Here is an 18587-nt window from a genome sequence, read left to right on the forward strand (position 1 = left end):
TTCCACTGAGCCAGGCAGCTGCCACCTCAATATCACTTTCTGATTAATTTCCATTTCTTCAACAATCTACATTTTTGTGTAAATGCATACTAGTCCATCATACAACATCATTTATTTTATTTTTTTAATTTCTTCTTAGGTGTTGGGCTTAATTTGGGACTGTGGTGAATGGTGCTATGGCGTTGCATGTAAATCTTACTGCATACCTTGAGGGTGTGTGCGAGTGTGTGTGAGCAAGTGTGTTATCTATTATTTCTAGGTAGAGCTGCCAACAGCAAATGCTAATGCTGTTGAGGACTCGCATGTACCCAACAAAATTAAATCATCACATCTACACAACTCTAGGAGACAGAGCACACTGTATCTTCATTTTACAGATGATAAAATTATGGCACAGAGAGTTCATATAGCTATAGATTCAAGCCCTTGGGACTCAGAGTTCAAACACTTAACCCCTCCATCACCCCACCTTTCTGGTGTTAGTGGGGCTCTCATGGGGTTCTTGTGAGGTCAGGAACATGGTGTCTGTGAAACACTGGGATAGGTCTAAACACACCTGCAAGTCATGCAACACGTTATACTGTCGTCACCAGAGCATCTTAAACCAAATGAATCTGAATCTGAAATCTTTGAAAGAGAAATAACTTGGACACCTTCATTGGCTGTGGCTGCCCTGAGGCTGGTGCCCCAAAGAAGGCATCATAAGGACTATCTCAGGGAAAGAATTAGAAGTGTGGAATTGACCAATATTACAACCAGTGTTGAATTTGAGGGCTCAGTTGTCATGCTGTCCCTTACCTTGGACTCTCAGTTAGATTGTACCAAATGAAAGAACACAGAGGCAAAAGTAGACTTTTGATTGTTTTTATTGTGCTTATTATGATAAAGCAGTACAATACTCAGGTAGCAAAGATGGGAGTCCGGATGTGTAAAATAAATGGCTTTGAAGCAATTATCTGGTTAAAGAGCCCCAAGAGATGCAACTGGAAGTTGTGTGTTGGCTGTGCTCAGAGACATGAGTACCAGGTGGCTGAGGAGCTGGTGGACATTAAGGAGGGAGTGGTGCTGAAGCCCCTGTGGATGGTCCCCTGGCCCCACCCCTGAGTCATGGCAGAATTTGTTCTTGTTGTGGAGTGAAAGTTTCTTTTTACCCAGTGGTTTGTTAACCAGTTCTGCAATAATGACACAAGAGAAAAAAACACATTTGAACTGAAATATACCAAACTCAGAGAGAAAGTCCCACTAGATGCACAGCAGACAATTTTAGGGACAATAGACAATAGAGACAAGTGGACCCTTGGTGCCACCATGTGTTAGGAACTCTTCCCGTTGCCACAGAATGCTGGTCTCCCAAGCAGACAGATGGCGATGATGCTGGAGTAGATCAGGCTCTTGAGGAGAAGTAGGAGGTAGGTGTAGTAGGCAGAGGTGCTCATGAGCTGCAGCTGCAGGGTGTCTAAAAGAAGTCATTTATTAGTTTCACCTTCTGTTCTTTTGAAGGGCTAGGACTTATTAATGGGAAAGGGGTGATTTTACACATTTCTGATGATCTAGGTTGAAGTGATGCCCCCACACCAGCACAACCTGACAATAAACGTCTATACCACCAACCAGACAATAAACGTCTATAAACACTACCACCACCACCATCACCAAATAACTCAGAATCCAGCTTGCAGGTCAAGTCCATCAACAACCTCTGGGAAATTCACTTAGAACATTCTAAAGTATTAAAAAGTAAAGCTGATGAATCAACCTGAAAAGACATTGGTTAAAAATTAGCTTTTACCATTTCTTCACCCCCACCACATCTGTAAGTAATAATATATCTAATATGCTTTAATCACTAACTAAATGGCAGACATTTAATTTGAGAGATTTGTGTGCAAAGCTTTAATCTTAATTTTTCAATAACCTAGGAGATTATTATTTTCTTTGCCATTTTACAAATAAATTGAGGACAGAGAATTGATTTGCCTGATGTCATACAGTTAGTAAATACCACCAGCAAGATTTTAATCCCAGCAACATAATGTTCAAGAACACATTCTTACCTACTCTGTATTTCTGTACCTCACGTGTAATAAATACTCCTGACAACAAAGAGTTAAGCATAAATATAAAGATGAATTGCTGATTTAGAAGCATCTTAGCCATTATATCTTGTGCATTTTTGAGATTCCTATCAAGGGTACAATCAATGGAAATTTGCTTGTGTTCAAGGTAGGGTGGGTGGGAGGTTTTAGTAAAGAGGGCATTAGTGGTGATGAGTGGAAGTTTAAATCACCATATTGTATACCTGAAACTAATGTCACACTGTATGTTAACTAACTGGAATTTAAATAAAAACTTAAAAAAATAATAAAATAAAAAAGTGAAAGAAAGGGGCAAATCCAAATTCTCTGCAATTTTAGGAGGTCAAACTCGCTCCCTTGTCTTTCTTGAATACTTTTATTGTAGTTATGATGTTATAGGATAATTGCATTTATTATCCTTTGAGGTTTTGCAGGAAATACATGATATCAAGAAATAATTAATGCCAATGATAGCGGGCCAGATCGGCTACTCAATGAACCATCAGGTTGAGTCTGTTCTTATGGAAATTTCTTTTACGTGTTTATCTCCAAAGAGTCAGAATTCCGGAATCATTAGCCCTTGGTGTGGAAAAGGACATCAAGTGATGCTGTGCTCGTAATTCCTTGACAAAGGGTCCTTGGTCAAGTAACATGTTAGCTAAAGTCTAGAGGCCCCTTGATATTGGACATGGAGGGCAGATCAGCAGGGCTAGAGCCAATGATCTTTGTACTTTCTTGTTACATATGTTGGAATAAAGGTCCTGAAGCTAGTACTTATGTGTCAGCTAAGTGAAATATCCTATGTTAGACATATGTGACCTTATGTCTTCAATTACTGAATGAAGCATTATTTGTGTTATTTCTGCCTTGGCTCAGAAAATGTAACTACTGTACCCATATTCATGTAGCTAATAATGAAAAGACTGGGGTTAATGTCCAGTCTGTGGCATTTGAAATCCTGCACTTACACCCGCTCCCCAAGTGTGCACCTGTCTCAGGGTCTTAGCTTTGGGATATCTTGCTTTATGACAAAAACATAGAAGAATAGAAAACTGAGTAAAGTGTATGAATTGTTAATTCAGATGGTCTGGGTTGAAGCCCCTGATCTCACTGTGTGGTGGTGCAGGGACTTAATTAATTTTAGCTCATTGCCTCATGTGTGAAATGGGAATAAACTCCTTCACAGTGAGTATTAAGGGAATTAAACAGAATGCACTCACTGTGCAGCACAACGCCTTCTGTACAAGAAGCTCTCAGTGTCGGTTCATGTTATTAACCACCAGCAAGAACAAGGAGAAGCAACTTGATATCATGTTTTCCTCAGTCAGTAGAAACAAAAGCTACAGAAAAAATGAAGTCCATTGTTGAAAGAATTCAGAGCACATCACTGCAACCCTAATTTATAGTCCTCTCACACCCAAACCTGCATTTACTGTGTGAAGAACACTCCTGAGAAATGATGGATTGACTTAAATATCAGTCTATTTTGCAAGATCCAGCCATTCTGAGGTTTCTCCCTGAAGCCCGGGAAGTTCAAAGGTTAAATTGATCTGCAGGAAAAAGTGCTATAGCATAACATAAAGGCAAACATAGACAAAATCTTACCATCTTTATATCTCACAGAAGGTTTTGTGGAGTTTACAGCAGCAAGCTCTAGAAGAAATGAGGACAAGTATTCAATTATTCATATCCATTATTTGACAGGTGTCTGTGTTGTGGAGAGATGGATGGATAGATAGACAGATAGATAGAATTTGTCAACCAAGAGGAGAGAGTCATTACTAATATGAGCCCACAATTCCAGAACTGAGTATTCTGAGTGTGTAATTCAGTAGATCAATTCATATATTGTATTTCTGCACATGAAGATGTTGAAGTTCATGAATGATACATTTTTTTCTTCTTTTCTCACCACTGGAGGGTAATGTCTAAGACTATCTTGTTTTCCTTCTGTGCTCATAGCTCCCAGCATAGTGCCTGCCGCACAGTAGGTGTTCTATAAATACTTGTTGAATGGAAAAATAACTAGCAACATTGGCTGCTGTACAGTCCTCAGCACCCACTGCTGACATGAAGGGTTGCTACCAAAATGAATTCATCCAACCCTAGAGTGCACAGCAGAATCTTAAATTTTGGAAGGAGTCTGGAATAGGTAAATTCCCCATCTAAGCAATAGAAAGAGGTCCTACCTTTCCAAAGCACACATGTTCCCAATATCCCCAACTCTTGCACACGATTTTCTGGAGTGGTGGTGTTTGTGGACATGAGAACAATACTAATAAAAGCCAATACCTATTGAGTGATTATTACTGTGCCAGGCACTATGTGAAATGTTCACATGTATTAGGTCATCTGATCCCCCAGTGACACTGAAGTGTGCTGTATTCATGTTAGACATGAAGAAATAAGGTTTAGAGAATCTAAGTAACTTGTTGGGAGTCATACCAGTGATTGGCAGAGCCAACACTCAAAGGACCATTGTGAGGGTTTAGATGAGCTAGACCATGTGGAAAATACCTTGTAAAACAATCCATAGAAATGGATAATAAGTCCACCATTGTGGACTCTCAGATATCAACTCTTCCAGTATCTTAATTATTCTTAACAAATGACCTTTCTGTTACAGAAGTTTCACAGTTCAGTCCACTTCTTTCAAGGGATAAAAAGATGGGCCAAATAATAATCATAGTTTTCTGAATATATAAAACTGAGGTGAGGGTTGTACTTCTTTACAATGTAAAAAACAACAACAAAAACAAAACCAACATGCATACAAAGACAAAAATCCTTAAAAAGATCATTGACTGTTGGATGGAGGAAGAGAGTCCCAACATGTTTTGGTTTATCCTTTCTCTGCTTGATGTGTCCTTGTCCATACATATATGGTTCTGTTATGCAAATTGTTCACTCCACACAATCTTATTTTGGTACACTCTTAGCAAATAAATCTGAGCTGTAGGCTTTGGAGTAAATCCCAAGAATAAAAAGTATATATAATCATGTTTGGTGTTAAAATATTCTCAAGAACTGACTTAAAGTGTCTTAAAATTCCCTTTCTTTTCTATAGTGGTTTTATTCATTAAAAGAGAAATAAAAATCTCTAATCACCGTGCACTGATTGATTGAAAAACATTAAGGTAACAATCTCTCAAATTAAAATCTGTGGGTGTACCCTAGGTTCTTTTTCTCAATCAGGTTGGTTGAAGACTTGGACCAGAATAGTTTTATCTCTTCAAAATCACTTCATGGATTTGGGCTTCCATGTTCTATATATTTTTAGCTTTCATCAAAAACAAAAAGAACAAACAAAAAACTTACAAGAAACAGCATTAGAAATTTGTTGTGGAAAGGCATTAACAGAAATGCCCTCAATAGTTTTGTTGCTATGAGAAGATCTTGGGAGACATTCCTTTCAGAAATTAATTCCCAGGTAAAATACATCATGAATAAAAACATCTCTCTTTTCTATTATCATCACCACAGAATGTAATATAATATATTTTTACTTTGATCATTATAAAAATCAATACCTAAAGAACTTCAGCCCAGTGGTTACATTAAATTTGTGTTTTTCTCATTTGCCTCCTCTCTGTTTCTTAGTGGTAGAAATAAGAAATTAGGGCTGTCTGTAATCTTATACCAGTTATTAGGAAAATATACATAAATACAATAAACAGATGAATAAATGTGTCCATCTCATGTTTTCAGAAACAAGCATTTTCACTGGCATTACAATTTCTCTTCACCAAATGCCAGGAGAAAGGAAAGGTAAGTAAGTTTTGACTCTAAATTTGATCACTGGAAACACTAAGGATCCAAGAGGATAAAGATTTACTTCAGCAATTCAGAGTGGTACACTGCAAGGGTCTTTGCATGTTTTGTTATATGTTTGTTTCCCGCTGCTTCCCAAGGGCTTGTGAACTGCACGGAAAGTACAGACTGGTTCCTTCTCATGGTCCCTCTGGGGTCTTGGTCTGTGATGTTAAAGCCAGGACTTGACTGAATCTAGTGAGTTACTGGACCACAGCCGGGCCAGGGCACCTTCAGCTGTCTGCCACACTGTCTAAATATGTCTAGCATAAGCCCCGATGAGGTTAATTTGGGACACAATGCCTGAATCATGCCTGAATCACAAGTGACTCTGAGTGATTAGGAAAAGTATATTCTCTCTACTGTAGTGATCCTCCTTGGGGCAGTAGTTCATTCTGCATCTCTACCAGGCCTGGCACACACTAGGACTGCAATAATGTTTGCTGAGCAGATTTACCAATGGTAAGGAATATATCCATTATGTAGAATGGAAGAATGATTGTACACATTAGCTTCACCCAATCTTTATTTACCAAACTTCACCTTAGAGTGGTATATAAAATTCAAATCTGAGAAATCTAAGACCATACTAAAACCATAGTGACCAAATTATTGTAGCCTCTATCTCATTGTTTATGGGTTATACTTTGTGTAGAGCAAGACTGAAGCGAGAAGGACTTTGACCACTGAATAGAACATTCCTGAAAGATGTATAATTGTTCTTATTTCCTGACAAAGTAAGATCATCAAAGGTGGTTCTTGAGCATTTATGATGTGCGAGGTTGCTAGGTGCTTTCATGTGTATTGTTTCATTTAATTTGTACAATGATCCCCAAAAAACATCACTGTGACCTTCATATTTTGGATGATGAAACTGAGGCAAGAAAGACTAAGTGAATTTGTCTTTTTCTTTTTCTCTGTATGTTCCAAAGTCCATTTTACTTCAATTCTATGGGAAAATAGCAGGACATTTATGCTACCGTTAAAGGTAAAAACATCAATGAAAGGTTTCTATTTGTTTCTTTTCATTAGTATTTGACAGAAAAGGTGGAATATTTCCTTTGGGAAGAAAAAGGTACTGGAAAGTTGCATTCATAAATACATGTACATACTGTTTTTCTGTGAGGGAAATAGAATCTCTTGATCAACTCTTCCTTTATTCCACTCGTGTTTCACGATACATTTGTGTTCTTTATCCATTGACGCTCCACTCACGGTCAGCCAGCTGAATTTCATGTATGTGTCATTAGTCTTCATGGTGTCTCCCTGCTGCGATTTGAGAATTGTTTCGTCATCCTTTTCTTTCCAATCTATCTTAATAACATCAGGGAAAAAGTCCTCAAGAAGACAAAGATATGTTCCAGCCTTATGGAGTCTTCTTTCAGCAATTGAAGGAAGGAAAATTGTGGGCTTGGGAGAAATGTCTGCATCAAGGCTTCTATCTGTGGGGAAGTGGAACAGCAATTAGAACATTATTAGAGAAACACAAATTTTGTGTGGTTGGAACCACCCAGCACAGTGAAATGAGGAAATTTGCCATAGAATTAGTGCTTATCTCAGACCTTTCATCCACAGTGGGTTATGAGGGACTGATTGTCCTTATTTTCAGTGGGAAAACAGGTACAAGAAGTCATGTAACTTGCTCAAAGTCACAACACTTAAGTGGCGGAGTCTGGATTAAAATGTGGAATTTTTTGAAACAATACATAATCACTTGTTTGAATGAGAATTCACTTCCAGGTGTCCTTGACAATCTATCAAGTAGAACTTTAAATCTTCAAATTGGATCCCAAATTCACTTCTGAAGTAATGGAGGTCTCCTACTTGATTCCTGATTTTATAAAACATCTCAATCTCACATCTGAACAACTCCAGGATTTTGAGTAGGACAATGTTTAAAACTGCACCTCCCAAATATTTACAATGCCTTGAATTTAGAAGCAATGGGGCAGTATTTCCAAAACTGCTATTAGAAAACATTTTTTTCAGAAACGCTTTTGTATTAACTTTATCAAGTAACACACATCAGAATTTTGTTTTGCTTTGGAAAATGTTCACTGAAAGCTCATTTTGTATTGGAATTTCATTTGAGGTTTATATATGACTAAGATGACACCACATTTTGACTCTCAAAGTCTCCCTTTAAAGTTGAATCTGCTCTAGAAAGCTGCTAAATGGTTTTTAGAACCCCACAATATCTGTGATTTCACCTGTGGAAAAAAGTATATATATAATTGGTGTAATGTTAGAATTATGGTTCCAGAGTTTCTCGCAGACATAATGTCAAAATATATAACAAAACATCATTGATTTTAAAGGGCATGTCACTTGAACACTGGTATGTTACTTGATTATACATTTACTGTTAGTAATTAAAATTATAAAAGTTAGAATCCTTTTAAAATTTATTTCTACCTGAAATGCAAGTGCTTTACTGATATTCTCTTAGGCCTACTTTGGAGTTAGTTTAGTAATTCAATGGGAAATTTCTTTAGAATTCAATGAGAAATTGGATTTCTCATTTGAGAAGAAAAGGAAGAAAAATCTTTTCTGGATGGCTCATAGTACTCTTTTTTTTTTTTTTTTAGAAAAAATTCTTGAGACTTTCTCCCTGTGTAGCAAAGCTCTTATTTTCACACTAAATCAGTAACAAACAATGAGCTTTTATTCATGATATAAATAAAATTAGGTCATAATGTACTTATTTTAAGTTTATATATCTTGATCGTGGTGTAAATAGTATTTTATTGATTATAATAAAAGACACTGTATATTTCTCCAATGATATACTTTGTTTTTAATTTTAAAAACATGTTAGATAAAGATTAATTTTTCAATTGTATATTAATTTTTCAATTATGTGATATTTACATAATTTTAGCCTCTAGTCAATATATTAAGGAATCTAATTTTCATCTTAGAAACTTTGTGTGTGTGTTTTATAGGAATACTTCTGATTCATTATAGTAAAGAAATTGAAAATCAATTGATGAACTTGAAAAATTTCTGGATGGTAACACACTGGTTTTACCTCCTGTCCCTTTTCTTTAGCTAGACTCTTGATGTTTTATTCTTTTCAGCATAAAATGAATCTTGAACTTCCACAATTTTCTCAGTGGAATATTAGCTGTGCATTAAAATAGTGTACTTGATTAAATATGGTTAGTGCCTATATTTTGGGTAATAATATTACATAGTTTTTCCTTCAACATTCTTTTTAAAACTAACTAACAGTGATTTTTATGGCCAAAATCATTTTTATGATGCATAAATTAGAAACCAGATTCCAAGAAAAATAAACCTGTCTAATACGCTTACATACATTCGTTTGCATAATCACAAAATACATTGGAGTTAAATTGTCAGAGTTATTTATATTTTATTAAGATGCAGCAGTGTGAATTCTATATAAATTTACCAAATGTCAACTACATTTTCAAGTGCAAGTGTGATATCTCAAACCTGCATATTGATGTTGATTTAATTGTTCTCTATTTTTCTGTTATTTTTCTTTTACTAAATAAATAGAGCTATTTCATATTTGAATGTGAATTTCAAATTTATGGCATTTCTAACTTTATTTAAAATACTAACTGTATTTAAAAAGTTTAAACTTCTTTCTAATAAATGCGAGCATGAAGACCAAACTTGTTGGTGTCTGACCATGTCTGCCGGAGGTCACCATCTGTGAATGACATTAAGTGTCATGGTGCCCACAGTAATGATGCAGTGGGAGCATGAAATGTGCTTGTTTAAAGACCATTTCTTCCATTTTATAAAGTGGAAGTGGAAGGCAATGCCCACTCTTTCACTTCACATTCCTCCTAAAGGACTCATGCACTGAAGTCCTTTTCTCATTTTATGATGGGAAAAGCATAACAAATTTGAAAATTTAGTGTACTTCATCACATTTTCCCCCTACCTTTGCTTTGAACATAAAATTTGACCCTGTGTTTCTTGATAGATAATCACAGGCCTTTTTCTTCTGCTTTCCTTAGTGCTTTTGATGTTCTATTTTTATTTCATGGCCTAACTCTACTTTTGTGTTTTATTTTAAGCCTTCTCAAATAGATTTTGGAAATAGGTAATATAACTAAGTGAGAAATAGTTTGTGCATTAGAGCTTGTTTCTTTTTCTGCCCCAGAACTTGATAGTTTGGTAAGGTCTAACTCAAAGATGACATGAAAAACGGGAGATGTTTGCAAATCCTGCTCTGAGATACAGACACAAAACATGTAGAATTCAAACACATTGAAATGCCAGAGCATAAGGTGAAGCTTTCGTTCCCAACATTATCCCTCACAAAACAGGGGTTGCCTTATGTTTCAGTCTCTCATATTATAAGAGGCTCTTCTAATGCTCTACTTTGATCAAACAATACTACTTGGATATCAACCTGAAATGAACTCAAATTAGTTTTAGAGGTAGAGCTGGTAAAAGACAGTAAAGAAGTTTAATATGGATTTGGTAAATATTACCTGGAACAAAAGTCTCTACATGTTATGTTTACATTGCAAAATATAGGATACCAGAGTAAATTAAAAAATGCTTTTATTTTATAAGTGGGTAATTTTCTCTTCAGATAAACTATCCAGTGACATCAACATAAGGGGATCCCAAAACAGACACTCAGACCCTGAGATGACTCAGAAATTTGCTCTAAAGTGGAAGTTTTAGATGCGTGTGAAGTGTCTGAACAAAATTTTTTAACAAAACTGAGGGCAAAAGAAGCAGTATTTCTCAACTGATATTTGTATTGATATAATTTTTAACTTTGTAGGTATAATTCAATTAAGATATTAAATATACAAGTGAATATTTGGCTTTTATCCATATCACTGTAAGTTTATATATTCAAATTGCAAAACCTCCTCCCTTTTTATGTCTGGATATTTCCACTGATAAATGAGAGACCACCTTATATTCAGGCTAACAATACTTGAGACAATGCTTATTACATTCTCATCATTTTTTTTAAGTTTTTTTTTAAAGATTGATTTATTTATTTTAGAGACAGAGAGAGTATTAGCAGGGGCAGGCGTAGAGGGAGAGAGAGAGGGAGATAAGTAGACTCCCTGATGAGCCAGGGACCCCTAGATTCTCTTAATTTATAAAAGCAGGTAACAAAATAAAAAAAAATTTTAAAAAGCAGGTAACAATGAGTCTTAGAAATTGAAGTATCCCACAAATTAGACCATTGGTTCTGAACTGATCTGTAGACTAGATGGTAATCATTAATATATTTTTCTGCACTCCTGTTTCATAAAGATTTCCAGTGGGTGGTCTTTGAATTCTAGAGAATAAAAATTCTTTATCACTGACCATGTCCCAATTTTTATGTTAGCTATTTCCATATTTAATTTCATATACCTTAGCACCTTCCACTTGAGATTGTTGTTACATCAATAATAAGAATGGATGAAAATCCAAAATGTTAAAACAGTAACAAGTGTCACTATAAAATTTTAATTTTTTTCTTTATTTTTTCTCTTTTCCAATTTTTTCCATAATGAACATGTATTATTTTTAAAATTTTAAGAAAGCAATAACCAGATTATACAGAAAGTGATAGATCCAGATTCATAGTCCATATTCCTCTTTACACCACACTCTTCTCAAAAACATCTTTTCAGGAACTCATGAATTATTATGTCTGTGTCACCATTATTAAACTTGATTGCTAGAATTTACATTGATTATGTAGTCAGTTGGAAAAAAGAGCACCAGAAACTTGCTTTTCAATTTATGAATTCATTTGTACCTATGATCACAACCATTAAGGAAAACTAAATATATTTCTTTCATTTTTTCAATGTTTTATCACCTTTTTGAAAATTCTTTGAAAACTTTTATTTGACTCGACCTAGTACTCTAGAAACATCCTTCTGAGATATTCTCCCTCATTCAGGCAAAAGTTCATCTTTAAGGCTAATGAAGAATGAACAAATTTACCAGACTGATTTGGGGGGGGGGGAACCTAGCTCATGACATCTTTAAGTATGTTGCATAGTTAAATATTTTGATAGTTGATATTAATCATCCTCTGACCAAATGAAAGTTTAGCAATTTTTGTTCATTCTTTTCCATTGGTTATTTTTGGAATCACATAAATAAGATGTACAGTCTTCTTTACAAAACTTTCAACACAGAAATCCCAAATGGACCTAACATTTCCTCCTCTTAGGGACCTGCAGTTGCTGCAGCTAGTTAGCTACTTGTTAATGTCCTCCACGCTAGCTCAGGCAGCAACTACCTCCAAGGACTGGGATGGAGTCACCAACCTCTCCAAGGATCATGCTGCTACTTGTGACCAAACTGGGACCAAATCCTAGAATTCTGAGCCAGCACCAGCACCTAGCCTTCAGCCCCTGCATCACCTGCCTTCCTTCCCTACCTTATATGGAAGAATGTAAAGAAAATTTACCTGTAATCCTGAGCTGTGTGCCAGGACCAAACACTTTGTTGCTGCTCCAGCCATACCAATCCCACTATCTGAAAAGCTTTTACAAAAAAAACCCTTTGTGCCTCTTTTAAAATAGTGCCCATATTTTTTCACTATTTATATAAATATATAAAAATGGACCCTGCTAATTTTTTTTTTTTTGAGAGAGAGAAAGAGGGTGCGAGCAGGGGGTTAGGACACAGGGAGAGGGAGAGAGAGGGGAGAGGTATGACCAGCAGGCAGGGAAATAAATTATCTCACAACTCTGTGATCATGACCTGAGCCTACATCAAGAGCTGGATCCTTAACCAACTGAACCATGCAGGAGCCCCAAACCCTGCTAACATTAAACAAAGATGAACCTGAAGCAAAATCACATTAGATATGAATTGATGAACTGACCCCTCTCTGCCTGGTCAGCTTGGTTATGTCTTTCCCATCTCACTCACAGGGGTTGGAGAATATGATTTTACCTTTTCTCACCATTTTCCTGAAAGTTCTAATCTCTTCCCTTAAAGGGTTTTCTTCTATGATAGCACTTTTACTAGAGTGTAATTTACAGTTATTATTTCTTTAATTTTCAAAGAAGAAAAAAATAGAAATAATATATATGAGTATTTAATAAATGAGTGTTCAGTATTTTTACAGGATTATTTTATTTCCATATATTGAGGGGTGGGGTATCTGGTTTAATTGTAAAGTAAGTTCTTTCCAGAATCTAATTCCCACTGATACTAGACCCAATGAGTTGTTACAGAGTTTGAAATCATAATGATCATCTCTTAACCTAGTTACTCCTGAAGGACTGCTCCTTTGAGCTTGAAATTACCCTAACAGTTTCCAGGGAATTGATTTAAAATTCTGAGTTGCTCTATCAGAGGATCCTGTTTGTTTTGGTCTTTCTGCAGCTGTCCCAGCAGGAGTGCAAAGGCAGCTCTGAGTTATGCAATTGAGTCCTGGATGTAGTATAACTCTCCCTCCCCTTCTGCTCCTCTTCCCATGTGCACTTTCTCTCCATCTCTCTCTCTCAAATAAATAAGTAAATAAATAAAATCTTTTAAAAATATGGCCTAATGTTTCTAATATCACATAATGGTCTAGACCACATTTTTGGAATGGACAAGTCTCTATTGGATCCCATTCTTTGCCATAGTAACTAGCTGTCCATATGCTGAGGTGATCCTATATTGTTTTTTCTAAAAAGCATCTATCAATTTTTCATTCACAGGATCAAAACAAAACAAAGTTACTTACCTGGGGGAGTTACTATGAGCTTAGTTCCTTGTGCAAATATCTTGATCCAGCCTACGTTACCACACTGGTTAGAGGTTCTACAAAAACATCAGCCTTCTCCTGAGCTTCACGGCAGGACCAGCAGGTAGAAACCTTGTACTGGCAATTTGATCTTCTGGGTTCCCTTGGAAGTCCTTGAATACAGGCTCATAGCATCTGATATTTTATGTTTTCCTGAGATTAGTTGACCCAGATGTCTGTTTTCAAAGGAGGCAGTAATCACTGAGAAGTGCTGATAGAAAACAGAAACAATAAAAGCAAAAGAAAAAAAGAGAGATTGGGAGTAACGGGTCAACCACCTATTTATCTACATTGTCAGGAAAAGTATTCAGTGAATTAAGAGGTTTTGATTTTCAGGTGTTCAACTGTGTGAAACTGCTCAGAGATGCATCAAAGGAAAAGCCCTTCTGTTCTCACAAACACCAGACCAGCTCTGTTAGCAATTTGGGATTGTATTTCTAAAGGAGGAAACTTTAGTAACCCAAATGCAACGTACCAACAGAGATATACTTGAGAAATGTGAACAATGGTCTCCATTTTGTAATCATCTACTTTTACGACTTGGCAACATGATTCTTTACCACACCATGCAAAATGAGAAAATAATTTGTGTAACAACATTATTTTTCCTGGAATAAAAAAGAAATTTGTAGAGAAGTCTATCTCCCATGAGATAATAGATTTCAATTTAAACCAAAATTTGAAAACATAATCCATTTCTCTGAAGTGTTGAAAGAAGAAGCCTCTTGGAAGCTATTCTGTGATCTTCAGAAATGCATGTGTAGCCCTACTTCTGTGGTTAACTAGCTTTGGACAAGACATTTGCCATCCCTGGGTTCCCACGTCCCATTTGCTGTGTGGGCATTGGGCTATGAATGTCCAAAGGGCCCTTCCTGTGCCAACAGCTTATGAACCTGTGATTAAGAGCAGGAAAGGGTCTTCTGTGGTTGCTTAAGTGAGAAAAGCGTTGAGGGTTAGTAATAGAGAAGGATTTCTTACAGGTCCCTTCTGATTCTGTGATACTGTGAGATCCCTGTAAGCATAATATCAGGTGGCTTCATGGGACGTGAGGACTTTATTGACTATCAGGTAAAAGACTCTGTTGTTTTTCTTATCTGGATCTAAGCCGGAATCGGGCTAGTCTTACAGGTAATATTGGTTGAGCCATATGGGATTCATTTCAGGGGCTCTTCTTCTTTTAGTTGGTACCATGCATGATAGCCTTCTCCAAGGAAACCCCAGACAGCTTGCAATGTATGTGCAATGTTCTGTCTGGTGTTGGCGTAAAGGAAAGTTGATTCTAAAAGATTCTTATTTTGTTTTTGCTTTTTTTTTTAAATTTTATTATGTTTTGTTAGTCACCATACAATACATCATTGGTTTTTGATGTGGTGATCCACGATCCATTGTTTTCATGTAAGAGTCTTATTTTGATGTCTCCATTTGAAATGCAAGGGGGTGAGATCAAAGGTACCTGAACAAGTTGACAGTGGACATAAAAACAGTGAAGATAAAAGAAAAGAGTATATTCAACCTACAAACCCAAGCCAAAGACCCATATATCCATGGGGTTGGCAATGCAAGTAACTAGTCAGAATTTTCTCCAAGAGGGGGGCGTGCATCAGACTGGGGAGGCAATGGCAGCCTATATACTTCAGAGGCAAGGATGGGGGAGGAAGGTTTGCTTTAAAACCAGTGAAAGACCTTCTCAGTAAGATCTGTCTCAGTGTTATTGATTATGTTCCTGGTATAAAGAACTATCTGATCCCAGAAGATCTCACCTAAACCCCATGTTATAATAATTCATTGTTATATTCCCCTTGGGAGCAACATCCTCACATTTTTCCTTTAGGTTTTGCTTCAAACACACCTATCCTTGAGCTCTTTTTCACTCTCAGAGATTTTCCACCGTATTTTGGGAGAGTGTGTGGAGCTATATGGCTCTTGTGAGAAATGGAAGAAAAGTCTTATTACTTTATGTAATAACAAATGAGACGATAATCCCACAACTTTATTCAGAAGTATGTACATTCTATAGATCAGTAGTTTGTAGAAAGTTCCCAAGGCTTGGTGAATATTAACAATTGCTGTAGCTGTTGCTTTAGATGCTAGGATGTTTCTATATTCTGCTATGAGCGAAGAAAATTCTTGGAGAAAAAATATCTTTTGGTTTATTACCGTCAACTCTTTTCCTATTCATAATTCTCAGCTTTTCAAAATAAAGCAAACTCTACTATTGCTGGGAGGACAATGTAAAGTGTGCCTTTAAAAAAATACCTGAGTTCCTATGTTAGCTGAGATGGCTCAGTGAAACAGTTTAGTTGTAACAGGAAAGGACACTGTGATGTGTTGACCTTGTGCTAGACCTGTACTGTGTGGAGCCTCCTTCAGTCCCCAGCAACCCTATGAGAAAGATGGAGTAACTTTCCGGATCGTGCTGTCAGTTAAGAGACTGAGCAGGAATTAAACCCCAGGGCCATGTTATTTCAAAGGCCTTATATCTTCTGTCATTCATTCATTCAAGTCAGCACACCATTTGGCACATTGGATTTAGCTTCCTTCCCAGGAAACTTATCATAGATGGAGAAGCAGGACACTAACTAGGACACCAGTGAGGTCACTAACAAAAGCCAACCTAGGCCCCAGAGAGGTAAATAGATGATAAAGTGACCTAACTAAAAGAAACAACATAGATTGGGTGCTTGGGCTCCTAGCTCAGATCTTGCTGAGGACATAGATGCAGGAGAAAAGTCCTGTAGCGACAGTAGCCGGGTTCCTCTGGGAGGTACAAAGGAGCATGTATGTGTTTGCACGGGTGTGGAGTTGTGGGAGGGTTTTTGTTCAGTGGCTGTGGAGCATTTCCATATAGTGTATCCCAGCAGGCGCAGTAATACAGCCCAGCATCTTCCTCATTAACTTGGTGTATCCTGAGACTCGCTGGCAAATCGCTCTGCCATTTCCTGGCTTCATATCTTTCCTCACTAACACCTTGTTCGTGGACCACATTTTCATTTGAGGAGATATACAGAATTCGTTTTAGAGGCTGGTCTGACTTCTGTCGGTACCAGTGAATATATACGTTATTCCTTAAGCCACTTGTTTTTATTTGGCATTCTAAAAATGCTGTGTTTCCTTGTTTCTTGGTAATGGATGGTACGAGTTGCGTTATTAAAATGTCTGCATTTGTATCTGAAAGGAAAACAAAAACAACAATTAGCAAAATTTTGACATTCCTTAAAATAGTACGCATTTGTTTTCTATCAATAAAATGCTTGAGGTCTGGCGTATACATTTTCTTCCTGAAGAATTCAAAGTCATCGTGGAATTTATCAGCCTGGATTGAATGACCTTTTGGGCTTTCTTCTGCCCATAATGGCTGACTTGATTGTCCATGTTTTCTCTCTCCTTTCTTCACTGAGTGAAATCTCCCAAGGGTAAAGCCACTTACAACTCCACAGGGAGGCCACCAGGATGACCTGTGGCAGGAGCAGCATCCTGCCAGCACTGTCAGGAGAGGTGGTTGAATACTGGGCTGATCGCAGAGCAAATTTGAGGGATGATTTAGTAGAGGAAGTGGTGCTCTGCACACACAGCTATGACTCATAGACAGCAGAGAAAGAGACCCACAGTATTTACCACAAATCATCCTGCAAAACAGGACTACTAACTCAATTTATCAGTACATCTCTCTCATTACTGTGTGATTGTTACCATGAATTGAAAATTAGTGTAAAGAAGCCATTTCTTATTAAAGGACTATAGTCCTTTATTGGTTCAAATCAGAGAGTGGGAGAAGGAGAGAGGAGGAGAGTTCTTACAGTTTTCTTCTTCTAGTAGTTATGATTCTCTGCTTCTCTCTCTCTAACATCCCCTCTCTCTCTCTGACTCTGTCTCTCTCTCTCTCTCTAGTCCTTCCATTGCAGTTTATGTAATTTCTAGTGGTCTATCTTTATGTTAACTAATTCTTTCCTTATATCTCTTAAATCCACTGGTGAGCCTTTCAGGGCATTCTTCATCTGTTACTGTTTTTTATTTCTTGCATTGCCTTTGGTTCTTTAAATCTCTATACTGAAATCATCTGTCTGATTTTGTATACTACTTACCTTTCTATTAGATTAAAGCCTTTAACATAATAAAATAAAAAAATGCAAAAAAAAAGAAGATAATGAGCACATCTTTCCTTCTGCTAGGCCATTATGTGGGGGTTTGAGTTACTAGTCAGGAGTTAGACTGGATTTGAAGTTTGTTGTTGGTAAGTTATCAGAGTTGAAATTTGTTGTTGTCAGAGTTCAGGGACTTAAAAATTCTCTAGTTCTACTTTGTTTTTGGTTTTTTTTTCTGGATTTTAAGACTTTTTAAATGTTATATTAATCACCATACATTACATCATTAGTTTTTGATGTAGTATTCCATGATTCGTTGTTTGCATATAACACCCAGTGCTCCATGCAGTATTTGCCCTCTTTAATACCCATCACAGGGCTAACCCATCCCCTGAACACCCTCGACTCTAGAACCCTCAGTTTGTCTCTCAGAATCCATATGCTCTATGGTTCGTCTCCCCCTCTGATTTCACCCTTTTCATTCTTCCTTTCCTGCTATCTTCTTCTTCTTTTTCTTAATATATAATGTATTATTTGTTTCAGAGGTACAGGTCTGTGATTCAACAGTCTTACACAATTCACAGCGCTCACCATAGCACATACCCTCCCCAATGTCTATCACCCAGTCAACCCATCCCTCCCACCCTCCACCAGTCCAGTAACCCTCAGTTAGTTTCCGGACATTAAGAATTCCTCATATCACTGAGGTCATATGATACATGTCTTTCTCTGATTGACTTATTTCGCTCAGCATAATACCTTCCAGTTCCATCCACGTCGTTGCAAAAGGCAAGATTTCATTCCTGTTGATGGCTGCATAATATTCCATTGTATATATATACCATTTCTTCTTTATCCATTCAT

The 18587-nt window shown here is 36.9% G+C and overlaps 1 protein-coding gene across 1 annotated transcript in view; it reads right to left on the bottom strand.

Annotated features, from left to right (window-relative positions):
- Nucleotides 1-893: 893 nt before the first annotated feature.
- Nucleotides 894-18587, bottom strand: part of LOC123836016 (T-cell receptor gamma chain C region C10.5) — a 34441-nt gene continuing 16747 nt past the window's right edge. The window contains 3 exon segments of the mRNA XM_064575614.1: nucleotides 894-1483; nucleotides 6998-7327; nucleotides 13582-13632. Of these exon segments, the coding sequence (XP_064431684.1) occupies nucleotides 1314-1483; nucleotides 6998-7327; nucleotides 13582-13632 (551 nt within the window). The 3' untranslated portion in view covers nucleotides 894-1313.

The sequence above is a fragment of the Mirounga angustirostris genome, unplaced genomic scaffold, assembly GCF_029215605.1.
Source record: "Mirounga angustirostris isolate CCGP_5_RB_7025 unplaced genomic scaffold, mMirAng1.0.hap1 SCAF_12, whole genome shotgun sequence".
Classification (NCBI taxonomy): Eukaryota; Metazoa; Chordata; class Mammalia; order Carnivora; family Phocidae; genus Mirounga; species Mirounga angustirostris.